The sequence below is a fragment of the Microcaecilia unicolor genome, chromosome 5, assembly GCF_901765095.1.
Source record: "Microcaecilia unicolor chromosome 5, aMicUni1.1, whole genome shotgun sequence".
Lineage (NCBI taxonomy): Eukaryota > Metazoa > Chordata > Amphibia > Gymnophiona > Siphonopidae > Microcaecilia > Microcaecilia unicolor.
The window spans coordinates 178033558-178060027 of record NC_044035.1 but is presented as its reverse complement, the minus strand read 5'-3'; the positions used below and the strand labels follow the sequence as shown (position 1 = coordinate 178060027).

Below are 26470 nucleotides of genomic sequence, written 5' to 3'. Positions count from 1 at the left end.
AGTTTTCCTTTGAATTTGACTCAGAAAAAGTATATTCATCAAATTGTGCATCTTGTTCTTGATAACTTGTATATCTTGCACTCTGTGAACTCCAGAAAGAAAGCTCTCTTTGGCAAAGTTTATATATTATAAAGAGCACTGGCAGTGAGTCTAAGAGACTGAAATTATGGCTTTTCTTTTCATGTTATATGCAAGTGATCCATTTGAGAACATACTAAACAACTGAAAAACATATTAATACATTTCCAAAGCAAGTACAGTCTCAGTTGGAAAACCAGTTCATCCTTCTGTTGACACCTTTTACATGTTAGAATAAATCTCCCTACCTGGAAACCCTGGCAGACTAATATTTATTTTTTTAAAATGTCTGCTGTTCACAGATGTTTCCAGCAAATTCCAGCTGGCATTTGCACGTAATACATAAAATTATTAACTGGCAAACAGAATAAAACAAAAACATATACATATCCAGAATTAGTACACTCACAGGAGAATTATATTGACTAATAGGGATTCTCAAACCTTTAATATGGTGGTTGGTGACTCCCCAGCCAGTCACGTTTTCAGGATATCCATAATGAATATTCATGAGAGAGATTTGCATGCACTGCTTCCACTGCATGCAAATCTCTCTCACGAACAGTGTTTTTTCTAGCAAAAAAGGTGCCGGTACTCAAATGCCAGGCCACCCTTCAGGGTTGGGATGATCACTGAGGGACCCACCCCACAATAGCCAGGCCCCCTTCAACCAGTCACAGAATCTATGACAAGGCAGAATTGATGTGTAAAGCCTGAGCTCTTTCATAAAACTTAGAGTCCATGGGTCAATTTTAGCAGACAATGGAAAAGGTGCCGGTACTCAGTACCCCCAAGTACCCCCTCAAAAAAAGCCCTGCTCATGAATATTCATTGTGAATATCCTGAAAACCTGACTGGCTGGGAGCCCACAGGACAGGTTTGGGAACCACTGCTTTAATAGAAAACCCAGTTTAATAGAAGAAACCACAGATTTTCAGAAGAAGTTAAAGAACATTGAGCAGCTACAACTTTACGTTCTCCTGGTCACAGTGAATGATGAACCACTATTATATCAACATTTTCCACAAAACTGGCATAACTGCATGTGCTAAATTTCTAAAGACATGCACCTGGGATCACCAACATTACACAACTATTACACTATTACTGTATCTGTGGGAGAAGTCCATAATATTGTAATCGGCTCTGGAGACAATGAAGTGGGCGTCACATAAAAGGTCCCAGGTACACATCTCACCGTTACCCCTTTATTTAATGGTGAGCCCTCCAAAACTCACCATAACATCTGGAGCAGTCATAGAACGTAGTAGATATTGTTTCTTTTACATCTTTGGGAGGTGGGAGAGGGACAGTGACTACTGGGGGAGTAAGGGAGGTCATGCCTTAATTCCTCCAGTGGTCACTTGGTCATTTGGGGCAGGTTTTTGTGACTTGGTTATTATTAAAACAGGTCTAGCCCAAAAAGTCTAGATTGTAGCCCTGGACGTTTTTGCTTTGTTTCATTATTGCAGAAAAATGTCCATTGTAATTTGAATGTTTTTTTGGGGAAAAAACATCCAAATGCCGCTTTGTGCTCATTTTTGGATGTTTTTCTGTCTCTCTCCACCCCTGCTCTAATTTCTTGAAGTGAAGACATGGGGGTGGGGGGGGCTAGGCAAGCAGACAAGGATGCTGCACAGGAGTAGGGGCACACAGGAGACAGAGAGAATGCTAGGGAAACAGAGATAAGATGATGGATGCTGTGGGGAGGGGAGCAAGGGAGACCTTACACTCTCTCCCACCTCTGCTCTCATTTCCCAGTTCAGGAGCAAAGTCTCGTGGAGGGGCATAATCGAACGGGCACGACCATCTCTAAGGGCGCCCATCTCTAAGGACGTCCTGGCGAAGGGGCGGGGAAACCGCTATTATCAAAACAAGATGGGCATCCATCTTTCGTTTCGATAATACGGTTGGGGACGCCCAAATTTCAACATTTAGGTCAACCTTAGGGATGGTCGACCTAAATGTTGAGATGGGTGACCTTAGAGATGGTCGTCCCCGGTTTTTAGCAATAATGGAAACCGAGGACGCCCATCTCAAAAACGACCAAATCCAAGGCATTATGGTCGTGGGAGGAGCCAGCATTCGTAGTGTACTGGTCCCCCTCACATGTCAGGACACCAACCGGGCACCCTAGGGGGCACTGCAGTGGACTTCACAAATTGCTCCCAGGTGCATAGCTCCCTTACCTTCGGTGCTGAGCCCCCCAACCCCCCCTCAAAAACCCACTCCCCACAACTGTACACCACTACCATAGCCCTAAGGGGTGAAGGGGGGCACCTACATGTGGGTACAGTGGGTTTCGGGTGGGTTTTGAAGGGCTCAAATTTGGGTCTGCCTGCATGAAGTGCACTGCACCCACTAAAACTGCTCCAGGGACCTGCATACTGCTGTCATGGAGCTGGGTATGACATTTGAGGTTGGCATAGAGGCTGTCAAAAAATTAAAAAAAAAATTTTTAGGGTGGGAAGGGGCTGGTGACCACTGGGGGAGTAAGGGGAGGTCATCCCCGATTCCCTCCAGTGGTCATCTGGTCAGTTTGGGCACCTTTTTGAGGCTTGGTCGTGAAAACAAAATGGACCAAGTAAAGTTGACCAAATGCTCGTCAGGGATGCCCTTCTTTTTTCCATTATCGGCCGAGGACGCCCATCTCTTAAGCCAGTCCCGCCTTCGCTATGCCTCCGATGCCCCCATGAACTTTGGTCGTCCCCGCGACGGACTGCAGTTGAGGACGCCCAAAATCGGCTTTCGAATATGCCGATTTGGGCGACCCTGAGAGAAGAACGCCCATCTCCCGATTTGTGTCGGAAGATGGGCGCCCTTCTCTTTCGAAAATGCCTGATAGTAACATAGTAGATGACGGCAGATTAAGACCTGTATGGTCCATCCAGTTTGCCCAATAAGATAAACTCAGCATAAGGTATGCTGTGATACTACATATGTATCTTGATCTTGATTTGTCCTTGCCATTTTCAGGGCACAGACTGTAGAGGTCTGCTTGGTACTGGCCTTGTTCTCAAATTTCTGAAGTTGTCATTGAAGCCCCACTCTAGCCCAGCCAAATCTGTGATCAGGGCACAGACCGTAGAAATCTTTCCAGCATTGGCTTTGCTTCCCAATTACTGGTGTTGGCATCAAATCACCACTAAGTTTAATTGGTTCCATGTCTTCTACACAGGATTTCTTTGTGTTTATCCCACGTATTTTTGAATTCTGTTACCGTTTTCATCACCACCACCTCCTATGGGAGGGCATTTCATGTATCTACTACCCTCTCCATGAAAAAGTACTTCCTGACATTATTCCTGAATCAATATTTGAATGTCTGTATCATATCACCCCTGTCTCTCCTTTCCTGCAGGATATTCATGTTCAGGTCCTCAAGTCTCTCCTCATATGTTTTGTGATGCAAACCCCATACCATTTTTGTCACTTTTCTCTGAAGTGCTTCAAATCTTTTTATGTCCTTAGCAAGAATTGGCCTCCAAAACTGAACACAGTACTCTAAGTGGGGGAAGAGAGAAATATAGCAACTTATAGGAGCCAGAAGCTGTGCAAGTGAGAGGAAAGGAAGTTTTTTTTTCTTCTGTATGGAGTGCTTACCTTGTCCTTGTCCACTCTCAGGAAAGCCTTCACTGGTGCATATGTGCTGTAATAGAAAAGGAAAACCTCAGTTCACGGGATATAATAAAGTATTTTATATCCCTCATCTTATCCTGTTAAATACCCATATCCACCAGCTTCCATCATGTGTTATTAAGGGAGGGGGGAGGTAGATTAGGGGTTTAGCTCCATGTATTAATTTGAAAAATAAAGAGTGGACTTTGTTTCGTTGAGGATTATTTTTTTTACAATAAAAATGTAAAAGAAGTTTTGTCTGCCTCCAGCATAATTCCTCCTCATCTGACACCATTTCAGAAAAGCTTATCTCCCTGACAGAGCCCAGGGAAAAGGGCACATTACGAAGGCAATGGTAATGAAGAGATAACTTTTAAAACCTACAAAGAGCTTTAAGATATATATATAATTCAAAATTATTTGAACAACCATGAAAAGGGCACTTCATGTTTTTCGACTCCTCAAAAGACATTTTGTGAGCTCTTTATTATGGCCGACTTATTCTCCACTTCTGTAGTATCTGCCTCAAGTCTCTGGACATCTGCTTGTCTGAAATAACTGTTTCAGTTAATTAAATAATTGTTACAATACCCCATGATATCATCATCCAAACTATTTCCAGTGGTCATTCTTTTAAAATACATTTTCAGCTAGATTACGCAGCTTTCTTTAACTTCAAGAACTGCTCTGGCCCCAGAATGCAATGGCATCCCTCAGGGCCAGATTTATTTATAAACTAGAATTGCAGCAGCTTAGGGCCTCACATTAAAAGGGATCTCACTCTTTACTAGCATGGAAAATTATTAAACCTAAAATTTACTTCCTACTTAATCTAGAGGGGCCTCTTAAATATTACAGCTTAAAGGCCACAATGTGGATAAATCCAGCCCTGGTCACAGACCAGCTCTAGATTTGGAGTTGAGATTTTTATTACTTGCCTTTTCCACATTTGAGCTCAAGGTGAGTTACATTCAAATACACAATCATATTCCTGCCCAGATGAGCTCAGTCTAAGTTATACCTGAGGCAGTGGAGGATAAATTGACTTGCCCAAGGTCACAAAGCACATCAATGGGAGAAGCAAGATTCAAACCCTGGCTTTCCTGGTTTTTAATCTGCCTCTTTAACCACTACCCTACTCTTAAACACCATCTCTGAACATGCAGCCAGAGATAGGGTTACTAACAAAAACTGCCTAAATAGCTACCTTAGAAAATTGATTTAACACATTTGTAAACAATGCAGTTTTGGTCCATGAGTTGGTGTTCACTCCTGGAAGGAGGACTCAGAGTCACCTTTCTAGAGACTGTGCTGGATCAACAGCTGGGCCCCGGAAATTTTACCCTTTTCCATTTTCACTTACTATCGTATCTGCCCCTTGGACAAGGCACTGGTTATCCAGAGCAGGTCTAAGGTCTTGAAGGGCACCAACACAAAGCTGACGTTTGCAGGCAAGTTCTTGGCACTCTCTGGGTACATGAAGTGATGGGTAGTCCGGCTGCCCACATCTCCTTCATAGCCTACCGTGGGGGCTTGATTCATTCTGCAAAAGGAGAAAAATCATGGAAGCTATTACTGCTGGTTACATAGGTAATAAAAGAACCCTTTTTACTAAAGTGCACAAAGGTTTTGCACTTACTGTGCTTTAACAGCAAAAATTAATGTGTGGTAAGTGCAGAGGCTGCGTGGTGATTGTTGGAGGCGCGCCAGGCATGTCCTCTGCCATTACCATACTAGGGACTGAAAAATGGTGCCGAACGGCATTCTATAATGGGCATTCCGGGATCGGCACCTTATATAGAATAGTGCATAGGGCTAGATTCTATATTTGGCACCTAGAAAATCTGCACGGAAAACATTTCCGCCTAAGCATATTCTATAAGGGGCGCCTATATTTAGGATGATATATAGAATACACTTAATTGATATCCTAGTGCCTAAAACCACACACCTCCATTTATACCTGGCGTAAATCCTGGCGCATAGATTTAGGTGCACTGGGCCATATTATATAACTACTCATGTAAATTTTGGAATGCCCACAAAATGCGCATTTTCCCTCTGATAACCATGCCCCTTTTTGCCTGTACACTTTAGAATTTAGGCACAGCGTGTTCCAGAATATGCTTAGCAAGTTATGCATGTAAATTCTAATTATTGCCAATTAGTTCTCATTATTGCTTAAGTGCTGTTATCAATGCTGATTAGCTTGTTAAGCCAATTAAGTTATGTGTATTGTTACAGAATACGCTTGGATTTTGGCACCGAACGCTAGGCACACTATATAGAATCCAGAGGATAGTGCCAGGATCCATGCCCAAGTTTGAGCACGAGGAGTTACAGCAACTGAAACCAGGTGTAAATTCCCACGTGCAAGTTGCATATGGGTCCGCTCTATTCTATAGCACTGCGCATATTTTCAAGGAACACCCCTGTCCCGCCTGTGCCCCTCCCATGGCACATCCCCTTTGCAGATCCGTGCAAAAACACTTGGGTGCATTCTATAACTGGGCTTCTAAGTGTATTTCCATGGGAATCAGCCATTTTCTGCCCCATTTCGGCGCCTTGCATCTGTTAGAATGATTTTCTGCGCCAAAAATTCGGCACAGAAGTAGCGCCTAATATTCAGCACCATATATAAAATTCCTCCATAAATGTTCAATAGTGTGCATTACACCTGGTTGCTCTTCATGCAAATGCACTTATCCCCTGAGTCTATATATGTGTATAAATGTGTATAAATGTTGTTTAATACAAGTGAATAAAAGATATAGAAATTTTGTAATAATTTTGAAGTAGTCTTTTGGGAATATACTGATTCTATATATGGCGCCTTGAACGTCCGCATGGAAATCGAAACATATTATTTAACAATGCGCATAACTTTATCAGTTAACAAACTAATCAGTGCTGTTAATTGGATGTTAACAAGCAAAAAGTACTAACTAGCAATAATTGAGATTTATGCACACAACTTCCTAATTGTATTCTAGAACACAGTGCACATAAATTCTAAGTCGCACAGTTGAAACGTAGGCATGGCCATGGGTGTTGCATGGTTGTTTCTACAATCTATGCGCATTACTATAGAATAAACCAGCTCTGCGCCTAATTTAAGTGCTGGAATTTACACCAAGTATAACACGGCCTAAACGGGCGTGACCAAATTTAGTCATGTGGAGAGCCGCTTGGCATATTCTATATACCACGTGAAACATTAAGCCTATTCTATAAAATGTAGGCACACCTTTAAGAATAAGCCTAGGCGTTATTTTGTTCTGCGCAGAATATTCAGGCACCATATACAGAATTTCCCCCTTAGCGCCTCCTCTTGAGTTAATAAATAAATTGGCATGCACTATCACGCCACCATGGTAACAGTTATTATGAGTCTACGGTATCAGTTACTGCGTTCTAATTTGCATGTTAACTGCTTAATACACTCTAGTAAGATAGCCCCAAATTTGCTCTCCATCTCAGTGGCATTTGATTTCTTAAAATCCGCAGTTCAGAAATACAAGAAATAAATATTCTACTGGATTATACCTCTCAATGACCTTTCCTGAAATGGTAGTTTTACTACCATGCAGTATTCAGCACTTTCTTAACAGCATTAATTTTCTATCAAGATAGCAGGCATCATGGTATTTAATATTAGATTCATTCCATTAAAAACCACTTAAAATTCCACTGGGCAGGAGGGAATACTCACAGTTAGAATTTAATGTTATCGCTAAGCACTATAAATGGTGCATACGTTTTGCTATGTTAGCATTGGCAAATATTTTAAACCAAATTATGCGTGTACTTCCACTTTGAAAACTACCCCCAGGCAATTTCTGCATTTTATATTTGCCCCTGCTCTTTGGAAGGCACATATTTGTCAGATTAATGTACATACACACGCATGTGTTTCCTGAAATATGTGTGTAAACGCTGATCCCTTCCTAATGCCACCCGGAGCTCAATCTGGGTACAAACACACACACACACATAAAGGCTGTACATGTGTGAGTTTACTTGAATAGCAGGGAGGTCATTTTATCAAAGCCCATTTCTGTGTGTAAAGCGCTTCTTTAAATGCCAAAATAGCAGGCTGAAAGGAAGTACATACAGCAGATAAGGGCCCCTTTACAAAGGTGTGCTAGCATTTTTAGTGTGCTCTAACCATGTAGATGCCCATAGGAATATTACAGGCGTCTACAAACACACATAATTAACATCACAAACATACAAAATAATTATAGAAGCATAAGTATTGTTTAAAACTTCTCCCAGAAATTTACACAAAGTGTCTTCAACCCTGTTCAGAACTTAAGATCTTTCTCTTGTTGCAAATACAATGGCAACAGGTTCCACATTTTCAGTCATATTATTGTAAAAGTTTGCAGACGTGTACCTTGTTTCTTAGCACCTTCCGATGAAGGTATATGCAATAGATTACAGCCAATCATGGGACTCATTGAACTATATCTTTATGACATCAACAATACCTCACTCTGTCACTGCCACTAGGGTTAGGAAGTCTAGATTATATTCCCTCTGCTAAGGGCTGGCTATGCAAATTTTCCTCTATTGAATAGAACTAAGGTAGGAAGTACTGGGGCCTGAGGACCAAAACAGTGGTCCTGCCTAAATAGCAGGTCACTATGTTGGTGGACAGGTCCCACTTGAGAGCTTTGATCTACTTAGTGCACATAGTAAATGATTAACCCTTTTGGGGTTTATGCAGACTGTGACCATTGTTATACATCATACTTTTATTGTTTAATGGCCCTGTTTACTTGCATCAGCGTATAATTCAAATAACAATCTTAGGGCCATGTTTACCAAGCTGTGCTGTAGGTGCGCTAACACTAGAGACACCCATATATTCCTACGGGTGTCTCTAGTGTTAGTGTGCACTAAAAACGCTAGCGCACCTACAGCGTGGCTTAGTAAACAGGACCCTAAGATTCTTATTTGAATTACGCGCTGATGCAAGTGTAACACCAAAATGTGGCCATATTGGGTTGTCTTTCATTGTTTGTGGATCACATTTTATTCAGTATCCAATAAATTAATATCTTCATTAAGATCTTCAGTTCGGTTATCCTCATTTGTTCAAAGCTATTGTAATGCAAACCAGTCATTCCTTTAATCAGTGGTCCTCAACTTAGTCCATAAGGATCCCCTGACCATACTAGTTTTCAGAGTATCCACAACACATCTTATGCATGCTTACTGTGGAATTCCTGAATACAGAACTGACAGGGGGATCCCCAATGACTAGGCAGAGGACCATAAATGCACAATTATCCAAAGAAACATGTGAGGTTGTTGTGATTAGGGACTTCCAATCAAGAAAAAAGTTATAGGATGTGAAAGCAGAAAGGAGAGATTTAACAGAAGAAACACTAGACTTTAACTACTTACTTCCTTTTCCTGGCATTCATGGGCCAGCAAAAGTGATTTCATTGCTGCAGGCACAAAGATTGGTTCTTGATCCAATTCTTTTAAAACATTTTTGTAAGTGATATTGCAGAAGGCCTGTCTGGTAAGGTTTGCCTTTTAGCAGGTGATGCCAAAATCTGCAATAGGGTACATAAAGAGGGATGTAGTGAAGCTTGAAGAATGGTCCAGAATTTGGTAGAAAGGAGTTAATGCTAAAATATGCATGGCTACGCATTTGGGCTGCAAAACCCTTAGAGAAAAGTACAATCTAGGCTCTAGAGGATGAAGTACTTCTGTACACAAAAAGAACAGAGGGACTTTGGGGTGATCATAGCTGAAGATCTTAAGATGGCCAAATAAGTAGAAAAGGCAATAGTAAAAGCCAGAAGGATGCTTGGGTGCATAAGGAGAGGAATGGCCAGCAGGAAAAAGGAGGTAATAGTGCCTCTGTATAAGTCTCTGATGGGACCCCATTTAGAGTACTAAATGGGAGACTCTACTTTCAAAAAGATATAAACAGGATGGGGTTGAGTCCAGAGGGCTGCTACTAACAAGGTCAGTGGTCTTCGTTAGACATATGGGGACAGACTTAAGGATCTCAATATGTTTACATTGGAAGAAGTGTGGGAGAGGGGAGATTTAGACATTTTAATATCTCCATGACATAAATGCAGAGGAAGCAAGTCTCTTTCAACTGAAAGGAAAGGAAACTCTGCGATGAGGGGATATAGGATGACAGTAAAAGGGGATAAACTCAGGAGCAATGTAAGGATATACTTCCTTAAGGAAAGGGTAGTGGATGTGTGGAATGGCCTTCCTGGTGGAGGTGCTGGAGTCAAAGACTATATCTGAATTCATGAAAGCATGGGATAAGCACATAGGATCTCTGAGGGAGAAGAAGGGATAGTAGTAGACGGTAAGGACAGGCAGAGTGGACAGGCCATATAGGCTTCACCTGCTGTCATTTTCTTTGTTTCTGTTTCATCTTTGGTTGAGCAAATCAAATTTCCAATTAAGACATTTTTGAATTGATACAACAAAGGAAGATCTGCTAGTCATTTGGAGTTTATGGTATGTGCCATAAGGTGGCAGCAGTGCAATATAAACTCTGAACCCAATCCAAAGCGATGGGTTGGCTGAATTTGCATTATGGAGTTTAGGATTGTGTCAAAATTGGAATTTTCAGGCCAGTGTGTGAACGATGCACACATGACCTCAAATTTTCCAAGCTGGTAGAAGAACAGCAGCAAAAGGATACATGATTGTAGGAATATTCCATCTTTACTTTCATCCAAAGTTAGAAAACTAGTGTCACCTGCATTAAGCCAAAGAACAAATGAAAACATGTGCAAGAATATGACAGAAGCATTGGTAAGTGGTTGTGGTAGCTAAGATATTGGGGGGGGGGGGGGGGGGGGGAAGTTATTAAGCTGTGTTAGGGATTTAAATCGCATTATTTGCCCATAAATGAGACTTAAACAGCCTTAACGCAGCTTGACTTATTTTACCCCAACAATATTTAAATCACCAGGGGGTTGCATAGTAATGAGATGTAAAACATGCAAATGAATGTAAAGCTGCTCATTACTATGTAAAAACCCTATTGCAGCTTGCAAGACTACCGCTAGGGGCGCCATTTAAATGACAGTGCTGGACTAGGCAGGAGGGTTTGGGCAGGAGCGAATGGGCATCGCTCCTGCTCAAAGATGCCCTCACCACCAATAGAGGCCAACTGAATTTTGGTTTTGGTTTCGACACTAAAACTGGTCTGAAATATGGATTTGGCCATGCTTTGGTTTTGGCCAGAAATGCAAGTGGAGGGAAGTCGTGGCAGCCATTTTGACTAAGGATTCCGTGGAAACAGGCGCCACCAGACCACTATGGTTTATAAGCCAGGGGAGGGTGGAGTTGGTGGACGGCCTGGGGAGATGGGTTTTCTGCCATGGGGGGATGGGCTTGTGGTGGTGGCCTGGGGGAATGGGCTTTTGATGGTGGCCTGGGCGGTGGAAGGAGCAGAGCAACAGTTTCGGCTTTGGATTTGGTTCTGGCTAAAATGAAGCAGTGAATTTGGGCCACAGGTTTGGTTTCAGCCAAAACTGAAAACCCCAGTTTTGGTCACCCTCTAGCCACCAAATATCTAAATGGTAGTCTCTTTCAGGGGTCTAAAGCCTTTTTGGGAGCAGGGGGGTCTGAATTCAGGGGTGTGGGTGGTCTGGAGCCTTTGGGGAGGGCTTGAGCTGGGGTGGGGGGATTGCTCTGTCAGCCCGGTACCATCGAAATGCGTCTACGTGACCTGATGCTCCTGAGCCACTGGGATTACACTGCTTGCAAGATGACTAGCAAGCAACATTATACTTGTACTATAAGATTCAGCAATCTGTGGAACTGAGATACTGCAGGTTACTCAGTCCTGTGGTATATCAAGGTGCAGTACAAGATCACCTTTTACCCCAGCTTGATAACTTCCCCCCTTAATGCACTCAGCAGGAAAAAGGCTATTGTAGCAGTACATGAAGGTACTAGAGGAGGAGGAAACCAGAAGACAAATACAAGGAATCAAAGATAATACTTCTATACAGTGACTGGTGAGACCTCATCCAAATTACTGTGTCTAGATCTGAATCATGCATTGCACAATACAGATATAGTAGAGGCAGTTCAGAGGGGAGTTATCAAACTAGTGTAGAATTTGCTCCAAAAGCCCTATAAGGGGAAACAAAGGAAAATACCTCCAACCAGATGGACTATTTGATTACTATATCTTGCATTGCGCCAACATAAGAATTACACAAAGACTATCTGCAACCCACTGGACATTCAATAAATAATTTGGCTCCTACTTCTCCAAGCCAGTGCTAAAACTCTGTCCTCCATCTCCCCAGCACACTCCCCTTCTTGCTCAGGTCAAGGCCTGCTTGCTGCTTCTTAAGGGGAAACTTAAGGATGTAAACACAGGGCCAGCTGATCATTCAGTGCAGCTGCCATTCAAGAGATCTGGGTTTGATTCCCAAAGCCAAAATAGCTGGGGATATGACAAATGCAACATAACTAGGCTGCAGTAGGAGGTCATCTCAGCCATTGAAGAACAGCAAAATCTAGAGGCTGGCTCCAGAAGAAGCTATACTGGCCAGGGTCTTGTTACATCTAGAGAGACTGAATGAAAATCCCCAGATAGTGACAAAAAAGCAGCCTGTTGGAGAGGCCACTTACAATTCAACCAGAAGCCCAACTGAATAGGAGGAAACCGCAGGACTAAGAAAAGGATCTGAATGTTTATAACTGAAAAATGGAGGTGCAGATATATGAGTGACCCTCAAAGGCACAAAAATGCACAAATAGCAATCACTTTTTCACATAAAAGAAAATTGCAGATTAAGGGTCTGGGATATGAGAATGAAATGGGCAGACTCAGGATAGTAGAGAGAAATATTTATTCACAGAAATGCTGATGGATACAAGAACAGCTTTCCAGAACAGGTGATTGGAACTAAGAAACTATCAAGGCTCAAGAAGACAAGGGATAAGCACAGAAGACCAAGAATAGTGAAAAAGTGAGGATAAAGTCAGAGATATTTTTGGGGGGAGGGGGATGTAATTTTGGGTTCTTTTACTAATCTGTGGTAAAAAGTGGCCTTAGCATGCCCTGGTGCAGGTTTTTCCCCACCACTAAGGCAATATTTACTACAGCTGTAAAATATGGACATTTTTTGAGGAGGTGGGTTATTAATGGCCATGCACTAATATTGCTATTAGTGCGCTGCCATTAAAAAATTAGCGCATATGTACTTACCACCACCATTTTGTACACCATAAAGGCTCACATGTTATTCTTGCGCTAACCAGTTAACATGCGGTAATATGTACTTGATTAGTGCAGGAACACCCACTCGCTGCCTCCCAGACACATCTCTTCAAAAAATAAATTCAATATTTTTTTAGCACACAGCACGCGCATATTTGGCACTAATCACAGATGCCTGAGCGTAGTCCTGCAGTATGCCATTTTAAGTTGTGTTAGGCATGCGTTAGCGCCTAACGCAGCTTAGTAAACAGGCCTCTTTATAAAGCACTGCCACATGCAAACCATGTTTTCCATAAGGAAAATGTTTCTTATAAAATCATGTGGCTGAATACATGTACATGTATAAAGTACATGCACCATAATAGCACATACTTGTGGGTGAAGATTGGATGGAGCAGGGATGGGGTTTCAGTGTACATGTGTATTTCAGAGTAGTGTAACTAGCAAGGTTCTTCTGTAAGGATAACAGCAGGATGATTATCTGAGAAAATAAAGCTTTTATTCTTCAAGAGACCCAGCGCAGCACTGTGTTTCAGCAAAAAAGCCTATCTCAGGGGTCTTAATGGTTTACTGGTTAACGATCTCTGTCTTTTAGTAGTAAAAGGATAGCTAGTCCATTCATTTGAAGCAGTTTACCCTTAAACTGCATTACAGTGAATGTGTCGGGTTTGATTGCTGGAGCATCTTAGCTAGGAACGCTTGATAAAAGTGTTTTAACAGCACCATGAACAGATGTGCCTCTAATAGAAAGAGCTAATCAGAACCAGCATTTAGAATGATCCAGGAAACCATTAAGACCCCTGAGGTAGGCTTTTTTGCTGAAACACAGTGCTGTGTTGGGTCTCTTGAAGAATAAAAGCTTTATTTTCTCCATTAATAGTCTCAATACTGGAGGTGCACGCTAACTGCACATGCTAATTCACATGCTAACTACTTAATGCACTTTAGTACAAGGGCCCTTATGCGTTGCTATACTCCTGTTCACTGGGTGTTTTGGAATGTGCATTTGCCAGAGTTAGTGGTAGATATGGATGGGCCCCAGGTCAGAAATTTGGGAGGGCACCCCAAAGCTCACCACCAGGCTGTGCTTCTTTGAGCTTCTAGCAGGCATAGTGCCTTCTCTGGCCAGGGGGCCAAAGAGCAATTGTCTTGATTGCACCAGCTAACATGATCCCTGACATCTGCTGTCTTTATATTTTGCACAGTACAAAGGTAATTATGCATAGTAGCAATAGTTGAGTGGGTTGAGTGGGTATAGGATGCATGCACCAGGCATGCATCCTATACCCTTAACACTTCTTATTTTTCTGAACAGGATATAAAAACCAACGTGGCAGGAGGTCTGGTATGGACAGTATTGCATTATGACTTTTTCCCCCCCCCCCCCCGGCAATGTGATGCTCAAAGCTAACAGCTCAAAGATTCATAATACAATGCTACCAGTATCTGGTGTGTAACAAGGCCCTCTGGAGCAGTTGGTGACATAACATGCATCCATGTTGAACAGAACTGGACTGGAAAGTTTAAGTGAGATAAGTAAACGTTTTATCTGCATTAAAGAAAAAGAAAAAAAACCTTTTTAATCTACAATTATGCTGTAATGAACTCCAATAGTGTTGCAACAAAACACAATAGCAGAGATACCAAATCACATGCATTAGGCATGAGACACATTCAACTGAAAGACTTCACATGACCAGAGCCTCTCTGGGAGTTGAACAGAGAGAGGAGATTGGTTATAGCACCAACAACCACAGAAACAAAAAAAAGAAGAGACTGAAAAACAGCAGGAAAAGAGAAGAGGGAGTGTGTCTTTGAAACTTAATTCCACCAGAGCAAAGCCTCATAAGCCACTGGGCTGAAGAGAATTGGCACTGATTGTGTGCAGGGCTAAGAATACATATACTGAGGTGATATCTGTGTCTTTGGCTAGGAGGAAGTCTTGTCCTGGGAACAAAGATACACAAAACAAGTTATTTTAACAAACTGCAGATGTGCATTCTGTTTAGTGTCATCTGGCAAAGACAAGGAAAATGCTATTTGCCTCTCCTGACACACAATCCAGTCTATGTCCAGGAGAGCTGACCTACCCTGATTCTAATCACAATGGGGCTGGTAGGGGCAGTGCTCCCCCCTCCCCCCCCCCACACATATGTGAACTGGGCAAGCAGAAGACAATGGGCAGCCTACAACTTAAATTTATTTATTTTATTTTAATTATTCATACTTGTATCCCACAATTATCCAAAAAACGGGTTTCGGTTTAATGTGGCTTACATTTGAGATTACATTGATTCAATTACATTTACAAGGTTATATGATGCTTTGTTTTACAGTGGTTGGCAAGATAACTATTAGTGCGTATGGAATACTCATTGGGTTTCTTGAGAAAGTATGTCTTAATTCTTTTCTTAAATGAAAAGATGCTTTCCAGATAGAGGTTGTGTTGTATATTGTTGTTCTAGAATGATTACTGCATGTTTTATTCATAGAATTTCCTGAAGCGGTAGATCTTTAGGTCTTTTCTGAACTGGAGGTAGTTTGTGATGCGTCTTATGATTATGGGAATTGAGATCCATCATTTTGAACTGAGGTAGCTAAATTCCGCCATGTAGGTGGACTTGTATAGTATGTTTTTACAGTTGGGCAGGTGAAGTAGTAGGTAACCTCTGGTTTCTGGGTTTGCATTTCTTGTTGCTAGTTTGATCATGTCTAGCATGTAGTCTGTTGACATGCCAAACAGTATTTTGAAGATGACTGTACTAGTTTTGAAAAATAGTCTGGCCTTGATCGGGAGCCAATGTAGCATTATGAGTAGTGGGGTTGCTCTATCATATTTTGACTTTTGAATATCAATCTCGCTGCTGTGTTTTGGATGGTCTGCAACAATCGTAGAGGTTTTCTTTGCAGCCTACATATACTGCATTACAGTAATCTAGTTGGGACAATATCAGCATCTATACTATAAGACGGAATGACTGTCTGGGGAAATAATCTCTGATTCTTCTCAGTTTCCATAGTGTTTTGAAGCTTTTTGAAGTGATTGCAGCAACATGGTCTTCAAGGGTCAGATGTTTGTCAAGAATGATTCCTAGTATTTTTATTTGTGTTTCGATTGTATAAGATTGTTGATCTATTATGAGGTTGTGGTAAGTGGTGGGATTGTGCTGGCTGAATAGAACCAGGAGTTTGGTTTTGTCTCGGCTCAGTTTAAATTTGACAGTTGTGGCCCAGTTTTCCATGAGGGTGAGTTCTTTTTTGGCCTTATCCAGTATCTCTGTGATGCTGTTAGTGAAAGGTATGTAGATGGTGATATCGTCTGCGTATATGAATAGATTTAAACCCATTTTTTCCAGTTTCTTGCCAAGTGGAGCAATTAGGACATTGAATAATATTGGTGATATCGGGGAACTCTGAAGGACCCTGCATTCAGGGATCCAGGAGGCTGAAAACCAGGGCTCTGCCTAGGGTCTCTGGCGCCCCCCTGCAGACCATCAGTTGGTGCCCCCCTGCAGACCATCAGTTGGCGTGCGCGCGCCCCCCGCGCTTTAAATTTGTCTCTCTCTGCCTCCGATGTCTGCGCAGCGTCAGTGAAAGTGCTGCCTTTCTGAAATCTCTCCACCAGCCTTCCCTTCGCTCGTTCATTCCCTCTGTGTCCCGCCTTCTTCTGATGTCATTTCCTTGAGAGCGGGACACAGAGGGAACGAACGAGCAAAGGGAAGGCTGGTGGAGAGACGTCAGACAGGCAGCACTTTCACTGAGACTGCGCAGACGTCGGAGGCGGAGCGAGGTAAATTTAAAGCGCCGGGGAATCGGGGATGGAGCAGAGGAGTAAGGTTTTTTTTTTAAATACAACTTGATTTCGCGGCGCCCTTGAAGGCAGGCGCCCCCCTGCGGCGCTTACCGCACTTACTGTGTTGGCACGGCCCTGCTGAAAACTCATTGGACATCATGACAAGATAGGATCTAGCTCTTAGAAAATCGTTGAACCAGGCTGCTACTGCTCCAATTATTCCTATGTTGTTGAGCATGGGCATTAATATTGTGTGATCTACTAGGTAAAAGGCACTTCACATATCAAATTGTAGTAGTAGTATTGACTGGTCTTGGCTTATTATTCTTCTGAATTTTGTGATCAGGGTGGTTATGACTGTTTCAGTGCTATAGCATGATCTGAAGCCCGATTGCGAGCTGTAAAGGACTGAGTAGTGTGTTAGGTATTCCATTAATTCTTGTGCTACCACTCCCTCCATTGTTTTGGTCAGCAGTGGTATTGATGCCACTGGTCTGTAATTAGTGAGTTCACTGATCTTTCTGGTGGTGTCTTTAGGGATTGGATATTACCCTTGTCAGAGGGGAAATGGCCTTTCGAGAACATGTATTCTATGTATTTAGTTTTATGTGATGAACCAATCTGGTGGGTTTTCCTTCATGTAGTTTGGGCAGCTGTCTAGTAGGCAATTGGTGTGTGCATATTTTGTCAAATAGTGCTTTAACTGAGTTGGTTGTTGGCATCTTGAACGAGGACCAGATTCTGTCCGCCTTGATGTGGTCCTAATTGAGTGTTGTTTGTGTTGCAGCTAGGCCTGATCTTACTTTTAATATTTTTTCCTCGAAATGGTGAGCAAGCTCGTCTGCTGTTGGTGGTTTATCATTTGTTGTTAGCAGAGCTTATGTATTTTTCATTAGTTCGTATATATTTCTCGTGTTTCTCTCTTCTGGGCACACGTATGTGCTGTAGTATTCCGCTTTGGCTATTTTTATGATGTTTGTACTTGCTTATGGCTTTCCTCCATTTGGTTTTGTTCATGTCTGATTTGTTTTTGGACCTTTTTCTTTCCAGTTTCCTGCACAGTTTTTTCAGGAACGCGGTTGTCATTTCCTCTTTGTTTTCATTTTGAGTGGTGCTATTTCGTTTAGTGTGTTTCCACTTAGTTCATCCCAGTTTCTCATGAAGTGAATGTTAGTGGGTATTATGTTTGTTTGTTTGTTCATTCATCTCTGTTGACTAAAAGCTATGTTTGTCCAATTTTCCTCTGGTTAGGACAGAGAAATCAGAGAAACTTAAATATCATTTTGTATGGCCAATGTAGAAAGCTATTAATACAGTACAATTCCAATTATCTGAACTATCCTTGGCAGGGGACTGGTTGTATGATTGTAAATCTGGATGACTGGACATACATAGAGCACACAATAGAACACTGTATATTGAACATAATTTTTTATTTTCAGCTGTTAGTGGTGAAAAACAAAACAAAACCACAGTACACACTTGTATTTGTAGTACATACACCACTGTATTTCTATTTTAAAAAGCAAGTTATTTTAAAAGTAAAGTACATACAAGTACAGTATTTGTTGTACATACAGTACTGTATTTCTATTTAAAACAGAAAGTGACTCCTAATTGCTTCAGTGCTGATTTTCATTTCTCTGCTGCAAGGTCATGTAGTCTTTTCAGACAAAGAAGCATGGTTGTACTGCTTTCTTCCAGGTTTCCAAGTCAAGTCATTGCTGTATCCAAACATTCAAAGGCTTCTGCATGTGTTGGTCCCATATCAGGATTATCATGGTGATCATCATCTGTTTCTGATTCTTCATGTTCCTTGTCCCCGCTCTCACCAGAAAATGTCCGCCCTGAAAACTGACAACAAGATTAAGGACGCAGCAGAGAAAAGGTTGCATCCTTACTCTTGTTGTCAGTTTTCATGGCGGACCTTTTTTCTGCTGCATCCCCAATCTCGTCGTCAGTTTTCAGGGCAGGTCTTTTCTCCGCTTCGTCCCCGCTCTCATTGTCAGGAGGAAAAGGAAAGGGCAGGGCTTTCCGTGTGAGAGAGCATGGACTGCGAACCGCAAGGATGAATCTCTGGTAAGGTACTGTACAACGTGGTAGATTTAGAGGAGGGAGGCGGATGATGGGGAGATGGTGACAGGGAGGTGATGCTGTTCTCACTCTGTCCTACCTGTATATACTATGTAGAGTGCCTGTCTGGATAATTGGATATTTATTTATTTGTTGCATTTGTATCCCACATTTTCCCACCTATTTGCAGGCTCAATGTGGCTTACAACGTTCCATTATGGCGCTTGCCATTCCAGAGTAGAAATTACAATTGGTGTTGCATAGAAAATAGGATGGCGTACTAAAGTTATCTTTTTATCTGGTTAATTGGCGTTTGGATAATCAGTGTTGTACTGTATGTGCTTTCCTATGCAATGGCAGGAAGAATTTTCTGCCACTGCTCCACATATGTGCCAATCAAATCTGAATATAGGGTGGTTTATTTCAAGAAACTGGCCCAACAGAACTGAAACGTAAACTTTTGGAGAGATGTATAAAACTCTTTCAGGGAAGAGACTGGTTTTCCTCCTCAGAGGGGTCCAAAACTAAGATCATGTAGAGCTACAGGAGGTGGGTTACCCAACTCTGGGGACCACAGGAGCTTTGGCTCCCTGCTCAAGGGGGTAAAGGAGAAAGAGGAAAGCACGGGGGTTACCAGTCTGATTCACAGCTATCCCTCGGTGCATACTGAAAGGAAAGAGGCCTAAAAAGACTGAACTAATCAGGGGTTGCAGGTGTGATCCACAGATATCCCCTAGGGCACAGAGTGCCTGAAAAATATGAGGGGAGAAAGCCCAGTGTGTGAAGCTGCTATCAAAATACAGTCCTTATGGGGAAAGGATCTGAAAGTTGACAGCTCGAGCAGTGGAGCTGCTGAGTGCTCTTAAAGAGACAGAAGACATCAAATTACCTATTCTATGAGGGAAAAGAGCACTGGGGATGTTCTGCCCCCATTTTACATGTGTGTAGGTTAGGTTGTTTATATTCTAATCCAGTTGTGCTTTGAACTACCAGTTTGTTATACTTCCTGTAAGTTGTAGTTCTGCTGTCATTGGTTCCCTCTCGGGCACATGTTCCCTGCTCCCAATGTCACATGGGCCCTTCTTATTGGCTCTAGCTTCTGCCCTTCTGGGTAACTCCTGCCCTCCTCCCATCATATGCTTCAAGAGAGAAGCTGAATAATTCATCTGTTCTCCTGTGTTCTCTCCTATCCTCAGAGTACCTTCTTTTTACCACTGTATTACCAACTTTCCACCACAGCTCCAGCATCAACTATAGCAGCAGCAGAGTCAGTGCTCCAGCTTGATTTCATCTCCTTTTCCCCTCCTTTCCAGACTGCATCCAGTAAGTGGCTTGCTGTTTTTTAACTGTTGCAATAAAACTGTGAATTTTAGACACTGGGGGCCCGCTATCCAGACCACAGGAGGTAGTTTGGCTGCCTCCCGCAGTCAGGCTGAGCCCGGATATCAATGCCATATTTGGCTGTCAAATATAGCCATGTGACATAGCCGGTCATCCAGTAAGCTGCTAACCCACAGATTCTATATGGTGCGCCTAGAGTTATGCACGGTTCTGTGCATAAATCTAGCGCACGGGCGTATTCTATAACTACGCACATAGATTAATTCTTTTAACAAGCTGTTAAGTGTTGTTAACAGCTCTTAACAAGCAATAACGAGCACTAATTGGCAAAAATGAGATTTTATGTGCGTACATTGCTATGTATTCTGCATGCAGGCAAAATGGAGTGTGCATATGGGCATGGAAATGGGTGTTTCATGGGCGTTCCACAATCTACGTGGATTGTTATAAAATGTGGGCCAGTGCATGTAAATCTACATGCAGAGATTACACCAGCGTTTCATTGGGGTAAATGGACGCGCATAGATTTAGTCGCATGAACTACACCTAAGCGTATTCTAAATACCAAGCGTAGATTTATACGCAGTATTTAGAATACGCTTAGGCATGATTGCCTACCACATGTTACTTTTAGACGCCATATGTAGAATTGGGCCATAAGTGCTAATATTCAGCAAAGATAGCCTGCTACATCATGCTAAATATCAACACTTAGCCGACTAACAGGCTTATTTTCGAAAGTGATCGCCGGCAATTTTTCCCGACATAAATAGGGAGATGGCCGGTGATCTCTGAAAAGCGGCGAAATCCGTATAATCGAAAGCGGCTTGACACCATTGCTGCTTTCCTGTCGCCGGTGAAAGTTCAAGGAGGCATGTCGGCGGCGTAGCGAAGGCAGGACATGGGTGGGCATGGGCGTGGCTACCAGATGGCCGGCTTTCGCGGATAATGGAAAAAAAAGCGGCGTTAAACAGTATTTCGCCGGGTTTACTTGGTCCTTTTATTTTAACGACCAAACCTCAAAAAGGTGCCCCAACTGACCAGATGACCACCGGAGGGAATGGGAGATGACCTCCCCGTAGTCCCCCAGTGGTCACCAACCCCCTCCCACACTAAAAAAATAAAAATAAAAACCTTTTTTTACCAGCCTGTATGCCAGCCTCAAATGTCATACCCAGCTCCCTGACAGCAGTATGCAAGTCCCTGGAGCAGTTTTTAATGGGTGCAGTCCACTTCAGGCAGGCAGATCCAGGCCCATCCCCCCCCCCCTACCTGTTACACTTGTGGTGCTCAGTGGTGAGCCCTCCAAACCCCCCCAAAACCCACTGTATCCACATGTAGGTCAGCTCGTAGGGTCAGTGAGGTTCAGGCCCTAGTTGTGGATGCACTTTATACTAAGTTTCACTTCAACAGAGTAGTCCTCCGCACGCACCCTAAGTTCCTGCTGAAGGTGGTGTCTGAGTTCCATCTAAACCAGTCAATTGTCTTTCCAACATTTTTCCCCGTTCTCATGCCCGTCCTGCTGAAAGCAGCTTGCACACCTTGGACTGTAAGAGAGCGTTCGCCTTTTACATGTAGCGGACAAAGCCCTTCAGACCGCCCAGTTGTTTGTTTCTTTTGTTCCCAACAGGAGGGAAGTCTCCATCGGAAAACACACAGTCTCCAGTTGGCTAGCAGATTACATTTCCTTTGCTTATACCCAAGCTGAACTGACTCTGGAGGGCCATGTCATATCTCATAATGTCAGAGCCATGGCTGCGTCGGTGGCTCACTTAAAGTCAGCCTCCATAGAAGAGATTTGCAAGGCTGCAATGTGGTCTTCAGTCCACACATTCACGTCACACTACTGCCTTGAGCAGGACACCCGGCGCGACAGTCAGTTTGGGCAGTCGGTGCTGCAGAATCTGTTCAGGGTTTAGAATCCAACTGCAGCCCCCTAGACACTTTTTTTTGTTCTGTTCCAGGCCTACACCCCTTCCCGTGCACTCCGCTCCATGGATAAATCCTTCTTATCTGTTCCCTTCTCCACTACTGCCAACTCCAGACTTCGCGCCTTCTGTCTCGCTGCACCCTACGCCTGGAATAAACTTCCTGAGCCCCTACGTCTTGCCCCATCCTTGGCCACCTTTAAATCTAGACTGAAAGCCCACCTCTTTAACATTGCTTTTGACTCGTAACCACTCGCCTCCACCTACCCTCCTCTCTTCCTTCCCGTCCACATTAATTGATTTGATTTGCTTACTTTATTTATTTTTTGTCTATTAGATTGTAAGCTCTTTGAGCAGGGACTGTCTTTCTTCTATGTTTGTGCAGCGCTGCGTATGCCTTGTAGCGCTATAGAAATGCTAAATAGTAGTAGTAGTAGTATGTAGGTGCCCCCATTCACCCATAAGGGCTATGGTAATGGTGTAGAGTTGTGGGGAGTGGGTTTGGGGGGCTCAGCACCCAAGGTAAGGGAGCTATGCACCTGGGAGCTATTTGTGTATTTTTTAAACATTTTCAGAAGTGCCCCGTAGGGTGCCTGGTTGCTGTCCTGGCATGTCAGGGGGACCAGTGCACTACAAATGCTGGCTCCTCCCATGACCAAATGCCTTGGATTTCGCAGGGTTTGAGATTGCCGTCATTTTTTCCCATTATCGCTGAAAAACAAAACCGGCGATCTCAAACCCGGCGAACTCTGGCATTTGGTCGGGCTAAACCATATTATCGGATAAAAAAGATGGCCGGCCATCTTTTTCGATAATACGGTTCTGGCCAGCTGTTGCGCCGCCGCCAAAATAGATCGCCGGCGACGTTCGATTATGCCCCTCCAAGTACCATTTAAATGGCCAGATGCCGTTCCTGACCGGTTAAATGGGTTTGAATATCTGGAGGCAAGTCTCCCTTATGGCGGTTAGTACAAGGGTTAGCTGAATGATTGCAGTGTGTGGTTGCTGTGATATCATCACAGTAAAAAGAAGATAAAAGAAGAGGATTCAGTAGGGATATACATCATTTAAAAGGCATAGAAAGAGCAAATTTACATTGTATACAATCTGAAAAAAATAGCTTTCTACAGCAGCATTTATTTAATGAAAAGATATTGAACTTTCCTACAGGGAGTTTAAAAAACCAAGTGAAACTTTCAGTGCAGTTGTGAAGAGACATTTGTTGTAAAGCATCATTTATTTGGTGACAGAAATTCTAACATCTGTTGAGGAGCAGATTCAGTAAGGACTGAAGTTAAGGAAGCTGAGAAAGATTGCATTTGACTTAAGAACTACTACTACTACTTATCATTTCTAAAGCGCTACTAGACGTACGCAGCGCTGTACTCTTGAACATGAAGAGACAGTCCCTGCTCGACAGAGCTTACAATCTAATTAGGACAGACAAACAGGACAAACAAGAGATAAGGGAATATTAAAGTGAGGATGATAAAATAAGGGTTCTGAACAAGTGAATAAGGGTTAAGAGTTAAAAGCTGCATCAAAAAGGTGGGCTTTTAGCTTAGATTTGAAGACTGCCAGAGATGGAGCTTGACTTACCGGCTCAGGAAATCTATTCCAGGCATATGGTGCAGCAAGATAAAAGGAACGGAGTCTGGAGTTAGCAATGGAGGAGAAGGTGGCAGATAAGAGAGATTTATCCAGTGAACGGAGTTCCCGGGGAGGAATGTAGGGAGAGATGAGAGTGGAGATATACTGAGGAGCTGCAGAGTGAATGCACTGATAGGTCAATAAGAGGAGTTTGAACTGTATGTGGAAACGGATAGGAAGCCAGTGAAGTGACTTGAGGAGAGGGCTAATATGAGCATAACGACACTGGCGGAATATTAGTCATGCAGCAGAATTTTGAACAGATTGAAGAGGAGAGAGATGGCTAAGTGGGAGACCTGTGAGAAGCAAGTTGCAATAGTCTAAGCAAGAGGTGATGAGAGTGTGGATGAGGGTTCTGGTAGTGTGCTCAGAAAGGAAAGGGCAAATTTTGCTGATATTATAAAGAAACGACAGGTTTTAGCAGCAAAAAGGTTCCTAAAGTTCATTCAGCAAAAAGGTTTCCAAAAGTTAATTCAGCAAAAGGTTCCCCAAAAGTTAATTCAGCAAAATGCTCTGCCTCCCTCCCAACTCAAGTCATCTATTCCCTCCCCTCAGAGAACAACCTGAGAAAAGGGGACCCCTCCTTTTCATACCAGTCAATAACTCCTGGTATCTGTCCCAAGGGTCACGCTTGAGCCCAGGGCCAGGTGGTAACTACCTTTCCAGGGAACCTGCTCAGATACTTCCATGGGCTTTTCTCTCAATGTATTGAATTAAATTGTTCATCAAGGTTGCTACCAGGCCCTTAGACTGTCCCTTTCTTACCTGGGCTAGACCCCCGTCCCTCCATCTACCTCTTTGGTCTCTGGAATCACCTCCCCTAGCAACCGTTCCATAGGTTCTATTTGTCCTCCCTGCCTCCCCGACTGCTCCCAGTCTTTGTCATGAGCTTGCTCAAAGGCTTCCTGTGCCTCTCCCCTGGGGACCTGGGAGTTGTAGTCCGGTTCACCTTCTCTAAGGGAGTCTAGTGGCCTCCTCTGGGAATCTGGGGCATTGCAGTGCAGGTTAGCTTTTCTAGAAGAATTAGGTGATCCTCCCCAGGGAAGCTGGGATTGGTAGTCCCTCCATAGTTCCCACCCACGCCTGCCTCTCCAGCGCCCTGGTCTGGAGTTTCGGTTCCTAGATCTGCCTGGCCCTTCACATGTGTCACACTAACAGGCTTATTTTCGAAAGAGAAGGGCGCCCATCTTCCGACACAAATAGGGAGATAGGCGTCCTTCTCTCAGGGTTGCCCAAATCGGTATAATCGAAAGCAGATTTTTGGCATCCTCAACTACTTTCCGTCACGGGGACGACCAAAGTTCATGGGGGCATGTCGGCACCGTAGTGAAGGCGGGACTGGGGCGTGATTAAGAGGTGGGCGTCCTCGGCCGATAATGGAAAAAAGAAGGGCGTCCCTGACGAGCACTTGGCCGACTTTACTTGGTCCATTTTTTCTTGTGACCAAGCCTCAAAAAGGTGCCCGGACTGACCAGATGACCACCGGAGGGAATCGGGGATGAACTCCCCTTACTCCCCCAGTGGTCACCAACCCCCTCCCACCCTAAAAAAAAAACTTAATTTTTTTTTTTTTTTGCCAGCCTCTATGCCAGCCTCAAATGTCATACCCAGCTCCCTGACAGCAGTATACAGGTCCCTGGAGCAGTTTTAGTGGGTGCAGTGCACTTCAGCCAGGCGGACCCATCTGCCTCTAGCTGTTACACTTGTGGTGGTAAATGTGAGCCCTCCAAAACCCACCAGAAACCCACTGTACCCACATGTAGGTGCCCCCCTTCACCCATAAGGGCTATGGTAGTGGTGTACAGTTGTGGGGAGTGGGTTTTGGGGGGGGGGGTTGGGGGGGCTCAGCGCCCAAGGTAAGGGAGCTATGCACCTGGGAGCAATTTCTGAAGTCCACTGCAGCGCCCCCTAGGGTGCCCGGTTGGTGTCCTGGCATGTGAGAGAGGAGACATGATAGAAACGTTTAAATATCTCAAGGGCATTTATGTACAGGAAGAGAGCCTTTTTCAAATGAAGGAGAGCTCTGGAATGAGGGGGACATATGACAAAGTTAGGAGGGAATAGGCTTAGGAGTAACCTAAGGAAGTATTATTTCACAGAAAGGGTGGTGGAGGCATGGAATGGCCTCCCGGTGGAGGTGGTGGAGTCGAGGACTGTTCCAGAATTTAAAAAGGCATGGGATAAGCATGTGGGATCACTTAGGAACAGGAAGAATTAGGGGTTACAGAGGATGGGCAGACTGGATGGGTCATATGGCCTTTATCTGCCGTCATGTTTCTATGTTTCTATGTGAGGGGGACCAGTGCATTATGAATTCTGGCTCCTCCCACGACCAAAGGGCTTGGATTTGGTCATTTCTGAGATAGGCATCCTCTGTTTCCATTATGGCCGAAAACCGGGGACGACCATCTCTAAGGTCGACCATCTCAATATTTAGGTCAAACATCTCTAAGGTTGGCTTAAATGTTGAGATTTGGGCGTCCCCGACCGTATTATCGAAACGAAAGATGGACGCCCATCTTGTTTCAATAATATGGGTTTCCCTGCCCCGTCCTGCGAGGACGCCCTCATGAAAACTTGGGTGCCCCGTTTGATTATGCCCCTCCACGTATACTTCTACCTGCATGTACCTTGCACAAGAGCTTATTTATGCAAGTAAATTGCTGTTTTACCTGCTGAAGTGGCTTTTAAAATCTCTCCTCCCTGGACAGACTGAAAGTGCATATTTATAGATGATTTGCTGTGTCATGACAC

General features: G+C 43.5%; 1 protein-coding gene across 2 annotated transcripts in view; it reads right to left on the bottom strand.

The window, feature by feature from the left end:
• Positions 1-26470, bottom strand: part of ST3GAL2 (ST3 beta-galactoside alpha-2,3-sialyltransferase 2) — a 236995-nt gene that overhangs the window by 27133 nt on the left and 183392 nt on the right. For both annotated transcript variants that reach the window (XM_030203613.1, XM_030203612.1), the window contains exons 4-5: positions 5060-5239; positions 3682-3727 (exon numbers count right to left, since the gene is read on the bottom strand). In XM_030203613.1, coding sequence (XP_030059473.1) covers positions 3682-3727; positions 5060-5239 — 226 coding nt within the window. The remainder of the gene's footprint in view (positions 1-3681; positions 3728-5059; positions 5240-26470) is intronic.